Source organism: Equus asinus, chromosome 20 (assembly GCF_041296235.1).
Source record: "Equus asinus isolate D_3611 breed Donkey chromosome 20, EquAss-T2T_v2, whole genome shotgun sequence".
In the NCBI taxonomy this organism is placed as follows: Eukaryota; Metazoa; Chordata; class Mammalia; order Perissodactyla; family Equidae; genus Equus; species Equus asinus.
In genome coordinates, this window is record NC_091809.1 from 21,702,481 (window position 1) to 21,720,970 (window position 18,490).

General features: G+C 53.6%; 1 protein-coding gene across 2 annotated transcripts in view; it reads right to left on the reverse strand.

Annotated features, from left to right (window-relative positions):
• The window catches only part of OLFM2 (olfactomedin 2), a 60,217-nt gene extending 42,346 nt beyond the window's left edge, over positions 1-17,871 (reverse strand). Inside the window, exon 1 of one of the 2 annotated variants that reach the window (XM_044752680.2) lies at positions 17,702-17,871. In XM_044752680.2, coding sequence (XP_044608615.2) covers positions 17,702-17,773 — 72 coding nt within the window. In that variant the 5' untranslated portion in view covers positions 17,774-17,871. Of the gene's footprint in view, positions 1-1,902; positions 2,174-17,701 lie in introns of those variants that run through there. The other variant, XM_044752678.2, reaches the window with a different exon arrangement.
• Positions 17,872-18,490: the final 619 nt, after the last annotated feature.

The following is an 18,490-nucleotide window of genomic DNA, read 5'->3' on the forward strand; positions in this document are numbered from 1 at the left end:
ACACATGGTACACACAGGAACCTACCCACATGCATACAAGGCAGGCACACACATTCATAGATACCCACTTGCACGTATACACACACACTTATATATGTTCACACAAACGCACACAGCACACTTGTACACATGTATTTATTTGCACAGACACATGCACACACAAAATCATAACCCAGAGACATGCTTACACACTTAGGTACACATTCCCCAGACACACCCTATGCTCACATAATACACGCACACATTTACACAGATTCACACTCTTTACATGGTGGCGGAGAGGAATCTGGCTTCGATTCCACTGAGCCATCATCTCTCTCCCCCCTCAGAAGGCAACAGCTACGAGGCTGCCTCAGATTCCTGTATACAAACTCATATGCACACACACAACCACATAACACACACAGACCCACAGTCAGGGACATACAACTGCCCAGACACATGCACTCAGGGACACGCCCACGCTCATTCTGGGACCCACCCTTACACACAGGAAGACACACTTGGACTCTCATGCTGGCAACGCACAAAAACTCCCCCCACACACACACTCACACCGCCCCCCCATACACACACAAAAACTCACGCAGGGACAGACACACCAGGACACAGGCAAATAATATCACTCGATGTGAGAGACACACAGAAAGACACTGCTTCACATGTTGGCTTCCAGTCTGAGAATTTGGACTGACAGCCCTCACCGGTGCCAAGTGCAAGGCCATCTTCCCGGGGGGCTGCACGAAGTCCGGGCACAGTGCATGGCACCCGCCTCTCCCCTCGCCTGCAACCCTTGGGAGCAAAGACCTCTTTCCTTTCAGTGAGGGGAGGGAAGAGGCGCTGTGATGGCCACTGGGGGCTAAACAGGGGCGCTGGCGAAGTTGGGGAAATATCGAGCAGGAGAGGGAGCCCCACGCATCCCAGTTCCAAATATTGGGAGGAGTTCCGCCAACAGACTGAAGAAAAGAAGGGGTGGGGAATGCATATCTGGAGGAGGCTGAGTGAAGTTTCCTCCCCTCTCCCCAGGACACCAGGACTACCTTTATTAACCCCGATTGAGTCCCCCGGCACCGCCCCCGCCCTCAGCTCTGTGGTGAGGGAAACTGGAAGAGGAAGGTGATAGAGGAGGATAGGATGGCCGGCGGTAATCCTGGAGCTTCTGGGGGCAGCGTCAGCTCCTGCCCCTGTCTGAGACCCGCCTGCCTCCTCGGAGGGGCGAGTTAGGGCAATAAATATGCAGCACATGAGAGGCAGGTACTGAGGAGGGAGATGGGGGCGGGGGAGGAGGTGTGCGCATGAGAGAGAAAAAGAGAGACAAAAAGAGATACAAAGTCAGAGACAGTGCAACAGACATACAAACAGAAACAGGGAGAGACAGAAAGAGAGAAGCAACCCAGAGAAAAAAGACCCGAGAGAGAGAGAGAGAGAGAGAGAGAGAGAGAGAGAGAGAGAGACAGCGAGACAGAGAGAGAAGGAGAGACACCGAGACGCAAACAGGCAGAGATGCTGAAGGTGGAGACGCTCAGAGACCTCGAGACTCTCCCGTGCAGAGGCGGGGTCCCTCCCAGCCCCCTAATCTGCCCTCCCCTCCGCCCCACTCTCCCCGGACCGGCTCAATTCCGCAGCCCCTGCCACCTCCGCCCGGGGCGCAGAGCCGAGTACATTGTTGCCGCTCGGACCCTGCTCGCTCATAGTGAGAAATCGGCAGAATAGCAGGAACAGAAGGAACGGCGCGCAGGGGCCTGGGGGTCCCGGGGCTCCTCGCCTCCGCGTCCAGCCCCAGCCCGGGGAGGGCGCCCCCGGCCGGGCGCGCGGGGAAGCCGAGGCCCGGGCCCCCGGGGGCTGCGGCGGCGGCGGGCACCACGCCCCCCCGGGAGCGCCCCCCGCGCGGCGGCCACTCACGATTTTCTCGGAGGCGCCGGCGCGGGACACGGTGCCGTTGAGCCCCACGAGCGAGGGCAGCGTCTGCGACATCCAGTTGGTGACCATGGCCATGGTGCTCAGCACGGCCCCGATCTTGAGCAGCGGCACCGACATCGCGCCCCCGCCTCATGCCCCGCGGCCGCCCGCCGCGCCTCCCTGCTCGGCCGGCCGCCTGCGAGCCGTCCCTCGCCGCCCCGCCGCCCCGGGGCGCGAGCGCGAGCTGGGGGCCGGGGCCGGGGCCGGCCGGGGGTCGGGGACGCGGGCTGCGGCTCGCGCGCCGGGCGGGCTCCGCTTATAAGGCGCCGGCTCGGCCCCCCCGCCCCCCCGCGCCTCCGCGCCGGGCACTTCCAGCCGCCGTGACGTCACGGCTCCGGCCCGGAGCCCGCGGGGGGCGGGGGGCGCCCGGCTGCCCCCCAACCCACCCCAGCCTCACTGCCCGGTGCCCGGGACCGGCCCCCGGGGGCCCCGCAGGCGGGACCCCCCCACCCGACCCCCACCGCCGCGGCATCCCTAGCCCCGCCCCCCAGAGGGGTTCCCACCCCCGCCCCGGGGTGTTCCCGGGCCCCCCTCCGCGCATAACCCCCGTGAACACCCCGGGCGCCCCGCCCCGCGCGGACAAGGGGCAACCGCCCCCCCCCCCGACCACCCAAAGCGCGCGGGGGTCCGGAGTGGCAAGTCCCCACCCACCTCGGGTTAGGACACCGGCCCCGGCGCTCTAAACCCGGGGGCGCAGGGTGGGGGCGTGGGGGCGAGAGTCTGGCGCGCTCCCCTGAGTCGGGCAGCCAGGGGTCTCCTTTTCCTGGGGGAAGGGGCTTCCCAGGTAGCAGGGCCACTCTGGGGACCCCTCGCTCGCGTCGGGACGAGGGAAGCCCAGAGGAGACGCGATCGCTTGGAGGGAGGCGCGGTAACGGGGGGTCGCTCCGGCGTGGGGGGCGGTCCCCAGGACACCGGGCGGGGCAGCATGACCGGCGGAGACTGAGGGCACGGCCTCTGGCCGGCAAGTCCCAGGCGGGTCTGCGCTCGCAACGCGAACTCGGGGTGGGGGCGGGGAGCGGACGCTTCGCACCTGCCTCCAGGCCCCGGGCTCGCGGGCAGCCCCTCCGGGGAGGGGGGAGTGCAACGCCCCCACCTCCCACCTCCCACCTCCCACCCACGCACCAGCCGGCGGCGCGCGCGGCGAGGAGCGCCCGGCGGGTTTTAATTTCCCTTGTTTTCCCTGCACTCACGCCCCCTCCTGGCGTCCCCGCGTCACCTCGCGCCGCCGCCGGCGCCCTGAGCCCGCGGCCGCTGCCTTCTGGAGGCGGCGATGACTCAGGCCTTTCCCGGCCGTGGCCGCTCGCCCGGGGGCTCGCCGCCTCGGGGGGCTTGGACGGTCCTTTTTCCTGAGCTCGACGCCACCCACAGGCAGGTTCTGCCCCTGTGTGACCTCCCCCCATGACTTCCCTCTGCCTCAGTTTCCTCATCTGCAAAGAGGGTGGTTGTGAGGGTGCGTGAACCTAATACGTGTAGAGAGCGTGGGTGTCCTGAGAATCGAGGGAAAGATTTATTGAGCATCTACGGTATCCCAAGCCTTGTGAACAACAGACAAAAACGCCTGCCTTTGTGCAGCTTCAATGGGGGCAGACAGACAAGAAATGGGGGGGGGGGGGGAAGGAAAATACATTACTGGGAGGAAGGGGGCTGCAGACTAAGGGGTGGAGTAAACTTTAAACGGGGTGGTTGGGGGAAATGACATTTGAACAGAGTCCTGAAGAAGGTGAGGGAAGGAGCCATTTGGATAACTGACGGAAGCGTTCCAGGCAACAGGACAGCAAGTGCAAAGGTCCTGGGGCAGGAGCAGAAGCATTCAAGGAACAGGAAGGAGGCTGATGCGGTTGGAGCAGAGGGAGCTGGGGGAGGGTCAGGGGCGATGGTGCCTGTAAAGCACTTTGCGGGGTGTCTGGGACATGGTGTTTCATAAATAGTAGCTGCCACTGTTATTATTTGCAACTGATAACGAGCTTTAAAAAATGAGAGGTGTCCTTGCCTCCTTGTACTACAGCTTGTGTTTATGAGTGCTGAACACTTTACAAATGAGCTTGCTGCGTACCGCCTGCAACCTCCCATAAGAAGTAGGCGACTTCCCGATTTACAAATGGAGAAACTGGGCTCTGAGAGGAGAGGGGACCAGCTCAAGGTGACCCAGCCCATAAACGGGGCTCAGGATTCGAACCTAAATCTCTCTGGCTTTGGACCCCAAAACCACTGGGCTCCAAGGCTTCCTGGCTTAGAAAATTTGGAACCCAGTGATACGTTCTCGCTGCCTCACGGTTGATGCTGTAAGAAACTGCGCCAGCTGCTTCCGGCCAGGCTTCTCCCTGATGTGGTCTACACCTCTACCTGCACTTGCTCTCTCTATTTCCTCACCTCCCGCCTCGCTCCAAAACTCCCCTCGCCCAAGGAGCCAGTGGTCTTCCACTGGCCAGTCCCACAGCCTCACACCAGCCCTTATTTACTCACTCTCACAGGTTAGTCATTTGTCCCTTGATTTCAGAGACCTTTCATCATTTCCTAGTTCTGCCCCCACCTCTCTGCACCATCACTGTCTCCTGCCTTCTCCCTAAATGCTTGTACCTCCCAGGGCTTTGTCCTAAGTCCCAACTCCTCTCATTCTGTACACTGTGCCTGGTCCCTCACACCCACTCCCAGGGTTTTGGTTCCATCTGGCACACTACCTCCTCAGGACCTTTGCACTTGCTGTCCCCTCTACCAAGAACACTATCACCACAGATACGCATACAGTTTGGTCCTTTACTTCATTTATATCTCTGCACTAGCATTGTGCGGGTCAGAGCCATGCCCCGCCCTTCTCCAGTAAACTACATTTCCCAGGTTCCCTTGCACCTGGGCTTCCTGTTAGGCTCATCCAATGGGAGGCACTGGAGGGAGATTGGAGGATGAAGAGTAAGGGAGAGGCCAGGGTATTTCTCCTATTTTTGCTTGGGGTGGAGGTGTGTTCTGAAAGTAACTACACCTCCCCCCCATGGCCCCAGCTCCCACACAAGAGCCCCTTCCTCAGCTCCCTGCATTAGATTCCCTCTCTTTGAAACACCTGGAATGGTTTGTTCCCCATCGCAGAAAGACCCTCCCTGGCCACCTCATCTACGATGGCAGCCCGCACCACTCTCTGCCCCTTACTCTGCTCTACTTTTTTGAACAGTTTTTGTCACCGTGTGACATCGTATTGTACTTTTATTTGTTTATGGTCTGTCCCCTCCACTAGACTTCCAACTTCACGAGGGCACCTACATATCTGTGTTTTCACAGCTGCATCCCCATGGCTTGCAACAGTGCTTGGCACACAGTAGGTGCTCAAGAAATTGTTGTTAATCGACTGACTAAATCAATCTACAGCTGAGACTTCCAGAGGTATTTCTACGGCCCAGATTCCACCTGGAGCTCAGACCACCATGGCCATCTGCATCTTGGACATCTCCACCTGTGTGTTTCACGGGACTAATAGCACGTGACAGCCACCAGCACAAACTTAATCAGAACACAGGCAGTGCCGAGTATTGGTGATGATGTGGAGGAATCAGAACCAGCAGCTACTGAGACTATAAAATGTTCCAACCACTTGGAGAAATAATTGAGCAGTTTCTTAAAAAGTTAAACAGAAACCTACCATAAGACTCAACAATTTCCTCTACCCAAGAGAAACGAAAGCTTATGCCCATGAAAGACTTATATATGAACATTTATAGCAGCATTTTTCATAATCAATGAAACCATCCAAATGCCCATAAACCGGTGAATGGATAAGCAAATTGTGGTACATCCATACAACAGAATGTCATGCAGCCATGAAAAGGGATGAACTGTTGGTACACACTACAACATGGATGAACCTCAAAAATGTTTTGCTAAGTGAAAGAAGCCAGACACAAAAGGCCACGTTTTGTATGATTCCATTTACACAAAATGTCCAGAAAAGGCAAAGTGAAAGTAGATTAGTGATTTCCTGGAGTGACTGTGGGAGCGGGGATGGATTGCAAATGGGCACAAGGGACCTTTCCGGTTGATGGAAATATTGTAAAACCGGATTGGGGTGATGTTTGCACAACTCCATAAATTTACTAAAAGCCGTTGAATTGCACATTTAAACAGTGGATATTACAGTATGTAAATTATACCTCAATAAAACTGTTAAAAAGGGGGCAGCATTCTTTATTTTTTTTTGAGGAAGACCAGCCCTGAGCTAACCTCTGCTGCCAATCCTCCTCTTACTGCTGAGGAAGACTGGCCCTGAGCTAACATCCGTGCCTATCTTCCTCTACTTTATATGTGGGACGCCTACCGCAGCATGGCTTGCCAAGCGGCGCCATGTCCATACCCAGGATTCGAACCGGCGAACCCCAGGCCACCGAAGCAGAAGGTGTGAACTTAACTGCTGCGCCACTGGGCCAGCCCCTGGGGGGAGCATTCTTAAACTTTCCTGCAAGGCCCCTCCCCTAAGGTGCTCTATGCTTGCACTGACATGCAAATGAGTTCTTCCTTCAATTTTGCACCCTGGGTCCCTTGCTTCCCTTGGCCTGCTCCTGGCCAGATGTACCCATAGTTAGAACCTAGAGATTGTGCCCCTTTACTTACTTCCTTCTTCCCTACTCTTCCATCCAAACCAGCACCAATGCCGGCTGATCCTGATGCAGAAATATTTCCAGAAAGTGTCGCCTCCTCTCTGCCACCATCACCACACTAAGCATCATGTTCAGGAGTGTTGTGGATTGAGTGCTCATGTCCTTCCAAAATCATGTGTTGAAACCTAACCCCCAGGGTGATGGTACGAGGAGGGGAGGCCTTTGGGAGGTGATGAGGTCATGAGGGTGGGATTAGTGCCCTCATAAGAGACCCCAGGGAGCTCCCTTGCCCCTTCCGCCATGTGAGGACACAGCAAGAAGAAGCCATCTATGAACCAGGAAGTGGGTCCTCACCAGACACCAAATCTGCTGGCCTCTTGATCTTGGACCTCTCAGCTTCCAGAACTGTGGGGAATAAATTTCTGTTGTTTATAAGCCACCTGGGCTATGGTATTCTGTAAAAGCAACCTGAATACACTGACAGGGAGCCACTGAGAGAAATGTATTTTCCCCTGAAAATTCCCGGGAAAAAAATTCATAACTTTCAGAAACAATAATAATTGCTAAGGTTTATTGAGTATGTATCACATGCTAGGCACCATTTGCTGTGATGTACACTTCATAACTCATTTAACCCTCAGAATACCATTGTGAAGAAGATAGGATTACAATTGCCATTAAAAAAATAAGGAAACAGGGGCCCGCCCTGTGGCATAGTAGTTAAGTTCATATGCTCCCCTTCAGTGGCCTGCTGTTCACAGGTTCGGATCCCAGGCGCGGACCTAGCACCACTCATCAGCCATGCTGTGGCAGCATCCCACATACAAAATAAAGGAATATTGCCACAGATGGTAGCTCAGGACCAATCTTTCTCACCAAAAAAAAAAAAAAGTGAAGAATCAGAGGCACAGACATGCAAAGAAACCTTCCCAAAGGCCCTCAAGATTCTATCCTGGACACTTGGGCACCAGAATCTACATGGTGCTGCATCCATTGGACCTGTTCATAGGGGAAAGAATGAGTGTCGATCCCTACCTCACATCACACACAAAAATCAATTCCAGATGGATTGTACACCTAAAGCTTTTAGAAGAAAACATAGAAGGATATTTTCACTACTCTAGAGTAAGCAAAGATTCCTAAAACAGGACACTAATAAGCCCTAATCTTGAAGAAAAAAATTGTTATTTGCACTACATTAAGATTAAGAAATTCTGGGGCAGGCCCAGTGGCATAGTGGTTGGGTTCACACTCTTTGCTTGGGCAGCCAAGCATTCGAAGGTTTAGATCCCGGGCACAGACCTATACATCACTCATCAAGCCATGCTGTGGCAGTGTCCCACATACAAAATAGAGGAAGATGGGCACAGATGTTAGCTCAGGGCCAATCTTCCTCACACACACACAAAAAGATTAAGAAACTCTATTGATGAAAATACACCATTAAGAGAATGAAAAGACAAGCCAGAGAGTAGGAGAAGACATTTGCAATCCTTATATCCAACAAAAAACTCATATCTTGATTTTATATTTGTATCACATATGAACAGATAAATATAAAATCTGAATATACACACATATTTCTACAAATCCATAAGAAAAAGGCAGACAGCCTAACAGAGAAACGGGCAAAAGACTGGAACAGCCATTTCACAAATGCGAATATCCGAGTGGTCAATAAACACGTGAAAAGGTATTTAACATTATTAGTCATCAGGGAATGTAAATTAAACCCATAAGCTGATACCACTGCACACCCATCAGAATGTCTAAAATGAAAAAGAAAGAGAACACCCAGTGCTGGTGGTGACGTGGAGCAACTGGAACGCTCAGACACTACAGGGGGAAGGGTAAATCGAGAAGCCCTTTGAAGAACCTTTGGAACATTTGGAAGGCTGTTCGGCAGTAAAGCTCAATATATTTCTCCCCTACGACCCAGCCATTCTGCTCCTAGGTATTTACAGTTGAGTCTCATCATTTGCAGGTTCCATATTGGCAAACTCGCCTCCTTGGTACAATTTATTTGTAACCCCCAAATCAACCCTCGGGGGCTTTTGTGGTCATTGGCGGACAAGCGCAGAGTGGCCAAAAATTGAGCCACCCACGTGCAGGTTCCCACTGAGGTCCAGCACAGCCACGCTCTGCCTTCTTGTTTCAGCTCTCGTAGCTAAAACAAGTGTCTTTTAAACGGTCTCTTTAGTACCAAATTTTTCACATTTTTGTGCTTTTTATTGGTGATTTCACGACTTTAAGTGGCCCCCACGCATAGTGCTGAAGTGCTATCTAGCGTTTCTAAGAGCAAGAAGGCTGTGATGTGTCTTCCAGAGAAAATACGGCTCCTCGATAAGCTTCACTCAGGCGAGAGTCACAGCGCCTTTGGCTGTGAGTTTGACACTAACGAATTGACTATATATAAGGTCTCTTTAAACAGAAATACACATAAAACAAGGGTGCATGTTGTTCAATTGACAAAAATGTTGTGACTAGAGGTTTGCAGGAATTTGACCCTGCAATAATTCAATGCAGCGATTCTGTATTCGCTAATTCATTGTTCGCAGGGTCTTTACAGAACGTAACTACTGCGAATAAAGAGAATCTAACTGTACATATATACCCAACAGAAATATGAACAAGCATTCATGAAAGACACGTGTCTAAGTGTTTATATCAGCACTGTTGGCGTCAGCCACAAACTTCACTGACTCAAATGCCCAGAAACAGGAGAATGAGTGTATCATGGCAGATTCACACAATGGAATGCCATAAAGCAATGGAAACAGGCAAGCCACCACAAAACAATAACATGAAGGAATCTTACAAACATTGAATCGAGCAAAAGAAGCCGGGTACCAAAATCTACGCACTTAAAGACTTCATTAAGTTAGAAAGCAGGCCAAGGGGCCAGCCTGGTGGCGTAGTGGTTAAGTTCACGTTTTCCGCTTCGGCAGCCCAGGGTTCACGGGTCCAGATCCCAGGCACAGACCTATACCCCGCTCATCAAGCCACGCTGTGGTAGCATCCATATACAAAGTAGAGAAAGATCAGCACGGATGTTAGCTCAGGGGCCATCTTCCTCAAGCAAAAAGAGGAAGATTGGTTGGGACCGGCCCGGTGGCATAGTGGTTAAGTTTGCATGCTCCACTCAGTGGCCTGGGTTTCATGGGTTCGGATCCTGGGTGCAGACTTACATACCGCTCATCAAGCCATGCTGTGGCAGCATCCGACATACAAAATAGAGGAACCTTGGCACAGATGTTAGCTCAGGGCCAATCATCCTCACCAAAAAGAAAAAAAAAAAGGCAGGCAAAACCTACTTAATGAGAGACATCAGCTTAGCAGTTACTCTTGGGGGTGAGTGGCACCTGGAAGGAGCAGGAGGGGACCTCTGGATTCTTGCAAAGTCCTGTTTCTCAACCTGGTGCTGGTAACACCACGTCACTTTCAGACAGTTTACCAAGCTGGACCTTTATGATTGGTGCACTTCTCTGCAGACATGTTTTACACCAAGAAGAAAGTTTACTTAAAAATACAAATTAAGGTATCCATGATAAAACATAAGTCCATCTCTGATGCGCAGCCAGTAAAAATGATAAAACTTTCCAAGAGAAAAGCTAGAAAACACAAACCAAGCAAAACAGAGTCTTTTTTTTCTCCTCAAAGCCCCAGTACATAGCTGTATACCCTGGTTGTAAGTCCTTCTAGTTCTTCTATGTGGGACGCCGCCACAGCACGGCTTGATGAGCGGTGTGTAGGTCCATGCCCGGGATCTGAATCAGCGAAGCCTGGGCTGCTGGAGCAGAGCACACGCCCTTAACTACTACACCACTGGGCCGGCCCCGAAGAGTCTTTTGCAATAAGCCAGGCGTCCTCTGTCAGTTGGGCCACCTCAGCCCCCATGGTATTTCATTCACACGTGAGAAAGGCACGAATTCGCGTTCACACATACACATACACAGCTTTGCATCCCTCAGAAGAGATGGTGCTAGCCTTCCAGCCTGGGCCTGCCTTTCGTTTTTTGCTTGGTTCCAGCAAGTTTTTGGAAACGGTGTTAAAACATATCTCCCTCTTTTCTCCCTAGCAGTCTCTCGGCGCCCTCTCTCCCATCATCTCTGCTTTCCCACCTGATTCAGGATTCCAGGAGGAGGCTGGGAAGGAGACGGTAGGTCTGGTTGAGGACCTTAGACAGCAGGCAATGAGAGGGATGCTCCCTCTGCCCCCAAATGTTTGTCCAGCTGTGCCTCTGGCTGCCACCAAGTTGCCTCAGGCCTTGTCAGCTTCTGAGATAATTCTGTGTTCACACCTTTATCCTCTCCCCTCCAGTCTATCTTCCATGTCACAGCCAGAGGATCTGTCCCTCACACACATCCAACCATGTCTCCTTCCTGCCTCGAAAACCTTGTTTAAACAACAACAAAACAAACAACCCAATTTAAAAATGGACAAACCACCTGACTAGACATTTCTCCAAAGAAGATATACAAATGGCCAATAAACACATGAAAAGATGCTCAACATCACTAAGCCTTAACGAAACGCAAATCAAAGCCACAAAGAGAGATCACCTCCCACCCATTAGGATGGGCTGGAATCAAAAAGTCAGATAATAACAAGTGTTGGCAAGGATGTGGTGAAATTAGAACCCTTGAGCCCTCTGGTAGGAATGTAAAATGGTAAAACAGTATGGCGGGTCCTCAAAAAATTAAACACATTATTATCGTATGATCCAGCAGTCCCACTTCTGGGTGTATATTGAAAAGAGTTGAAAACAGGGTCTCGAAGAGATATTTGCATACCTATGTTCACAGCAGCATATTCACAATAGTCAAAGGGTGGAAGCAACTCAAGTGTCTATTGATGGAGGAATGATTAAACAAAACATAGTATATCTATACAATGGAATACTATTCAGCCCTAAACAGGAATGAAATTCTGACACATGTTACAACATGGATGGACCTTAAGGACATTATGCTCAGTGAAAGAAGCCAGATACAAAGGGACAAATGCTGTCTGATTCCACTTATGTGAGGTCCCCAGTGGAGCCACATCCACAGAGACAGGAAGGAGAAGATGGGGCCAGGGGCTGGGGGGGGGGGGGAGTTGGTGTTTAATGGGGACAGAGCTTCAGTTTGGGAAGATGAGAAAGTTCTGGAGATGGATGGTGGGGATGCACAACCATGTGAATGTATTAATGCTGCTGAACGGGACACTTAAAAATAGTTAAGATGGTAAATTTTGTTATGTGTATTTTGCCACAATTAAAAATAAAAAAATTTTAAAACCCTTCTATTTAAACACAAACACATTTACACACACACACCCTTCTGTGTCTCCCTATTGCCAGTTTAATAAATTATAAAATCCTCAACCCACCTTTCAAGGTCCTCACAGTCAGATCACAACCTACTCTCCAAGCTCACCTGCTTTCTTTCTTTCTTTTCTTTTTGTGAGGAAGACTGGCCCCAAGCTAACATCTGTTGCCCATCTTTCTCTACTTGTACATGGGATGCCTGCCACAGCATGGCTTGATAAGCAGTGCATAGGTCTGCGCCCAAGATCCGAGCCACGAACCCTGGGCCACCGAAGCGGAGTGCGTGAACTTAACCGCTGTGCCACCAGGCCGGCCCCCAATCTTCCTCTGTTTTATATGGAACGCTGCCACGGCATGGTTTGATGAGTGGTGCTAGGTCTCCACCCGGGATCCAAACCTGCGAACCCTGGGCCGCCAAAGTGGAGCACACGTCCTTAACCACTACGCCACCAGGCTGGCCCCTCACCTCCTTTCTTACCTCCCCGTGTGCACCATCCCCATTCCACCTGATTCTTGTTTCCAGGACCCACCGTGTGCTGTCAGGTCTTGCCAGCTTGGCCAACGACCTTCCTCTGCATGGAATGCCCACCCTCTAATCTTCACTCACTCATCCTTCAAGGCACAACTCAAATGCCCCCTCCTCCAGGAAGCCCACCCGACTCTTGACATTCCGCTATGTGCCCGCTATGTCTGTCTCCCTGACGGCTGGGTCTCACCTCTCCAGGTGTTTTTCTTGGGAAGAACCAAGACTCCCTCAGGACCTAAAAGGTGAGGAGCTATTTGCCACTTCTTTCCATGGCTTCAGCTGACTGTGCTTTGGGTTTCTTTCTTGTCACGCTGTGACTCCCTGGCTTCTCACCTGCCAGGTGGGGCTGCGATGCCAGCTGCCCAGATTGTTGGAACTGTGTGTAACCTAAGAAGGAACAGGCACTGGGAGCCTGCTGAGGCGTCCAGAAGCAACACAAATAGGCTTCTGCAGGCAGACCTCCTGGGATCTATTCTGCCTCCGCTCTGCTCTTTGCGGTTTCTCTTGGTTTGTAGCTGAACTCTAGATGGATGCGGCTGTGGACAGACCAGGCTTCCACTGGGCGTGAGGACGCGTCAATGTTCTCGGACAAGAGTCCCCAAAAAATGGGAACAAAGTCTCCCGCTGTTGTCCCAACGCCTTCTCCCCAGTACAGCGAGACTCAACTTGAGAGAAGTTCAATCGTCCATCCCACCCCGGGAGAGCTCAAACTGTCCCCCAGCTTTCGGTGTCTGTATAAGGCTCGAAGCACCGAAGATCCACAATGACTGCTCTCTAAATCAGCACAGTTGCGCATCGCTTAACGACGGAGACGCGATCTGAGAAATGCGTCGTTAGGCGACATCATCATTGTGCTAACATCATAGTGCGTACTGACACGAATTTAGATGGTACAGCCTACTACACACCGAGGTTATATGGTGCGAATCTCCTGGGACAACCATCATATATGCGGTCCGTCGTTGACTAAAACGCTGTTATGCGGCGCGTGACTGTACACGAACGCGTGAGTAACAGAAAACAGCGGGTTACTGCCTCCCAGGCACCGACACTGAATTCTGGAGACACAAAGCCATTGCCCACACCAGCTGCTGGGCTCGCAGGAAACCCGCTCACGCCCACATGTGGGACCCATAGGGGCAGAGACACTGTGCGGACACACGCACAGATGTGCCTATGGCACACACATGTCCCTGTGCCCAGCTTGGCCAAGGCCAGGTACACGGTCCCTAATGTGAGGGATGCGACCTCATGGATGTGAGTTGCAAAAGAGCAAATTTGGATCCAGTCTTTATTTAAAATGTTGATATTTTGTTTATCATCCATTTTTAGCATTAATTTTGATTTTCTTAAAATGTTGCATTAAAATAATATTGATCTTGGTTGCTGAGGTTTTCTGGCGTGCCCTGCAATTTTGCACCCCAAGCAAGCACCTCGTGGCCTCTCCCGGGGCGGGGCCCTGAGGCGCACACAGTCTCTGCACAAACCCCATCCCACCACTAGGTGTCGCTCCAGCTCCTCCCTCTCGGGCCCGGCCCAGCCCCGCTCTTCTCGGGAAGAAAATGTCCAATTCGCTACCATCTGGGAGGCCTCAAGATTTCCTCTTATTTCCCTCCTCCTGGGACATTTACATTTTCTAGAGGAGCCCGGGAGAACAGCGTCTTAACCCCAAACATCGGTGCCTCATAATGGTGGAATTTTAGCCACAGACGAAGAAGAACGTTTTGCTGATGTCTCAGACCCGGGAGCCATGGTTGACTTGAAGCGGGTGTGGGATAGTCCGAGGGGAACAAGGGGAGGTTGTTCCCTCGAGCCTCCTTTGGCGTAAGAGTCCCACAGTTTGAGAAAGAAAGACTCTGTGGGAAGAGGAGGGGGATTCGTTCATTCATTCAACAGAGATTTATTGAACAGCAACAAATGAATAAACAAACCGTGGAAATGCACTGATGATGGTTATGAAGAAAAATAACAGCTAAAAAAAGGGTTGGGGTTAGGGTTAGCTGTTATGGGTTAACAGGTTATGAAGAAAAATAAGAGCTCAGAGAGTGGCAGTGGGGAGGTTATTTTACTTGGCTGGTTAGGGTGGGCCTCATGGAGGAGGTGACATTTAAGAAGAAGGAAAGAGATGGAGTCAAGTATTTACCTGGGGGAACAGTGTCCCAGGCAGCGGGAATGGCAAGTGCAAAGGCCCTGAGGCAGGCAATACACACTGGACTACATGTCCCCTCCCATCCTGAGCGGACCCCAAGAAAGAGGTGACTCCAAACTCAGATAGTGCCAAAGACATAGCTAGATCTTAGAAAGAACTTCCCAGTAGTCAGGAAGGGGGCATCTTTCCCACAGGGAAGATGCTGGGGCTTGGACCAGGCAAGCTCTCCAGTAGCTCCAGGAGATTCAGGGGCCAGACTCGGAACATCTGGGACAGACCCTGGATGGATGGATGACTCCTCCGACCGGTGCTACTCCCCCCTGTTCTCAGGGTCACATCTAAACTCCTACCCACAGCCCACAATTTTCCACGTGGTCTGGCCCCTCCTAGTTTCCCTGGTCTCATCTCCCCCCAACCTCCCCTTGGCTCACTCCTCTCCAGCACACCAGTCTCCCTGCTGCTCCTCAAACACACCCAGCTCGCTCCTACCTCAGGGCCTTTGCACTTGCTATTCCCGATTTGAATGCTCTTCCCCTGGATACCCAGAAGGCTCCGTCTCTCACCTCCTTCACGTGTCACCTCAAACACCACCTCCCAGAGACATCATCCCTGACCACCTTTGCTAAAAGAGGCCCCACCCCACCACCATCACTCTTTAATCCCCTTTATCCTATTTATTATTCTTCATGCCACTTGCACTGTAGTATACATTTATTTCGTTGTTGATACTGTACTAAATATTTATTCGGTCCTTGCCTGTTTCTCTTCCCAGAACGTCAGCTTCAGGAGAGGAGGGATTTGATGACGGTTCCTGGCTGGATCCCTAGTGCTTAACCGTATCTGTTGATTGACTGCACGAATGAGTGATTTCTAGAAAGGACCCCGGATGGAGCCCCGGACTCAGCAGGGACGGAGGAGGCAGCTCTAGGAGGCAATGGCGGGGGCGGAGAAGGGGCAGAGCATCCATTCTCCAGACCTCTCCCTTCCCAAGACCCCGGGGGCTGAGACCGGTTTACGACGCTGTCGTGCCCGTGGTGGCTGCCTGGAGGCGCTGCAGCCCGAGGCAGGACCCCACCAGCCCCGCCCCAAATGACTTAGCTCCGCCCCCGCTTTTTAGCCCCGCCCCCTGAGACCTCTGTTAGCCCCGCCCCCAGGCCACTCCCTCCCCGCGCTGGAGTCTGTAGGACCGGCGCCTCAGCAGCACCTGTCACATCCCCCTCCCACGCCCTCAGCCAGTCTTGGCGACAGGACAGGAAATCTAGAGTTCCCAGGGACTGGCAGGGGTCGGGGAAAATCCCCAGGTCGGGGTTCCAAGGATCCTTCTCGGAGCCAAATTCAACTCCGCTCTCTCAAGTGTGTGCCTCTTTTGGTCTCTGTCTCTCTCAGTGTCTCTCTACTTCTCTCCGGCTCACAGATCCATGGAGCACCTGCTGTGTGCAGCCTGATGCTAGCCTGATGAACCAGCCAGGACGGAGGTTCTGGGATGGGGAGACGCATGAGCAAAGGAAGGGACCCCCCACTCTCTCCTTGTGACCTGGAAATACTTCCATCTAGAGCCGACCTCCGTCTCTCCCAACACCCCCCTCGGCTGGGTACAAGGGTCTGATTCTTTCGTCTCTTGACCAGGAAAGAAAAGGTGCCAGAACTGTTTTTCCTCTGAGCTTCTACCTGAAAACCCCTCCCAGTGTCTACACAGGCACTGTCCACACCCATGGAGTGGATTATTTAACAGGCGGGTAAACGTGTGGGCTCAGGAGCTGGACTGCCTCGATTCAGTCCTAGCTCTGCCACCCCCGAGCTGTCAGAGCTTGAGCGAGTGACGTGACTTTTCTGTGCCTCAGTTTCTCCATCTGTAGAATGAGAGTAGCGATGGAACCCACTAGAAGGGTGCCGCGAGGGCTAAATGCTAATGCTTCATTCATTCTGTGTGCTTGAAACAGGGCTCAGTGCAGAAGAAGCACTTAACCGTTAGCTGTTATTATCATTCATATTTTATTTTTTCCCCTTCCAGCTTCCCTCTGAGCTTGTAGCGGTCGGAGAACTTGTGGGCGCTCCCATCCCCAAGATGGAGGAGGAAAGGAAAGAGGTTTGCCAATCGCTGAAGAAAGCTTGGACCCCCACATTTTGCAAGGCCCCCCGAAGCCTGCCCAAGAGATAGGGTACCACGGAGAAAGAGATCTGCTTCTGTGAAAGCATGAATGGAGTGTGTGTGGCACCAACACACACACACACAGATGCATGGGTGTACACGTTTGCACACCCAGCCCTCGCCCTTCACACCCCCTTTTGAGAGTGATTTACTCAAAGGCACACAACGGCACATGGTCGCCCCAAAGCGCTCACACAGCCACACACCTGGTCACACACATTTTGTACAACACCCAGGCAGATGGACAGAGTCCTAGGGACACTGTCATCCACAGTTCTTTACACACAGCTAGGGCTGCCCAAAGACTGCCAGGATTAACACAGTCCTCACTCGCTGTCACATCGCTAGTCACACACAGACACACGACTCTCGGCCACGGGCTCACAAGCCTCACACTGTCACACCAACCCTCAGGCACAGCCTCCCACTGTCACACAGATTCTCCCTCACATAGAGACACCCTCTGCCGATCACACCCCAACTCATGCACAGTTGGACACACCCGCACAGCCACACACACACTCACAAACTCTCAGTCACACCCAGCCATGACACAAAGACACACACATTTACCCAGCACCCCGTACACGTCCCCATCAGTCACTCACACGTGAGTCCCGCCCCCTTCCCCACACTGGGGGTGCAGGCGAGGAGTGGGGGGCTGCAGAAACCGGGCACCTCCTGCCACAATGGGGGAGTGAAAGGTAAGCGACACCCCAAGGCCCCGTGAAGTCGAGCCCCGCCCCCCCCGCAACCCCACTCAGCTCCAGCGAGATGGCGGGTGTGGGCTCCGGGTCATCGAGGGGCTGGGAACCCCGAAGGTGGGGTCAGGTGGGCCCCCAAACCATCCCAGCTTGAGGCTGGATTTGAAGCCCCCTCCTCTTCTCCCACAAGCCCGGGTGGACGTCCCAGCCCCTCCCCCGCTGCGACCCCCGCCCCTTGCAACCCGGGGGGGATGGCTCGTGGAGCCCCAAGCCCCGTGTCTCCGGGAGCCCTGTGCGCCCGCACCTGCCCGCCAGGCCCCTACCTGTCCGGCGAGGCCTGAGCACAGCAGCAGCAGCAGCAGCGGCGGCGGCGGCGGGACCGTGAGCGGCCACATGACGCGCCCCCGGCCCGGCGTCCCGTCCCCCCGCCCGCCCTAGCGGCGCCTCGGCGCGGGGCCCGCCACCATGCGCCACCCCGCCCGCCCGGCCCGGGCGACCCTCGGCCGCCGCCTCCCCGCCGCGCCAGGGCCGGGATTCCGCCCACCCCGCCCCCCGCGCTCGCTCCCAGCCTTTGTCGCGGGCTCCGCCCCCGCCCCGCCCCCAGCTCGTCTTCGGGCGCCGCCGGAGCGGGGGTCTGGGGGCGGGGATGGGGGAGCTGGCACCGGGGAGGAGGGCAGCTGAGGACAAGACTTGGCAGCCCCACCCCCACCACGGCGGCGATGGGGGCGGGTCACCGAGATGGGGGAGGGGGTTCCGTCGCGTGTTTGTGAATTGCACCCTCGTTGAAGATGGGAGCAGGAGGAAGCTCAAGGGGCGGGGGGAGCAGGAGGAAGGAAGGCCTGGAAGCAAAGAAGAGAAATTGAGAGGCCCCCTCCTTAAAGAACTCAAGAATCAACAGGGAAACTGAGGCAGAGCCTGTGAAATTGGATGTTGGGGGAAGGGGGTCATTGCCGGGACAAGGAGGGTGGGGCAGAGATGGAGAGGGGGGATGAGAGAGCAAAACAGGGGGCAGGGGACCCATAGACAGGAGGCCGATGGGAATGGCCAACTGGGTGGGCCTGGCCCCCAAAGGAGCATCCTGTTTTCACGTCCCACCCCCCCCCCCCCCCCCA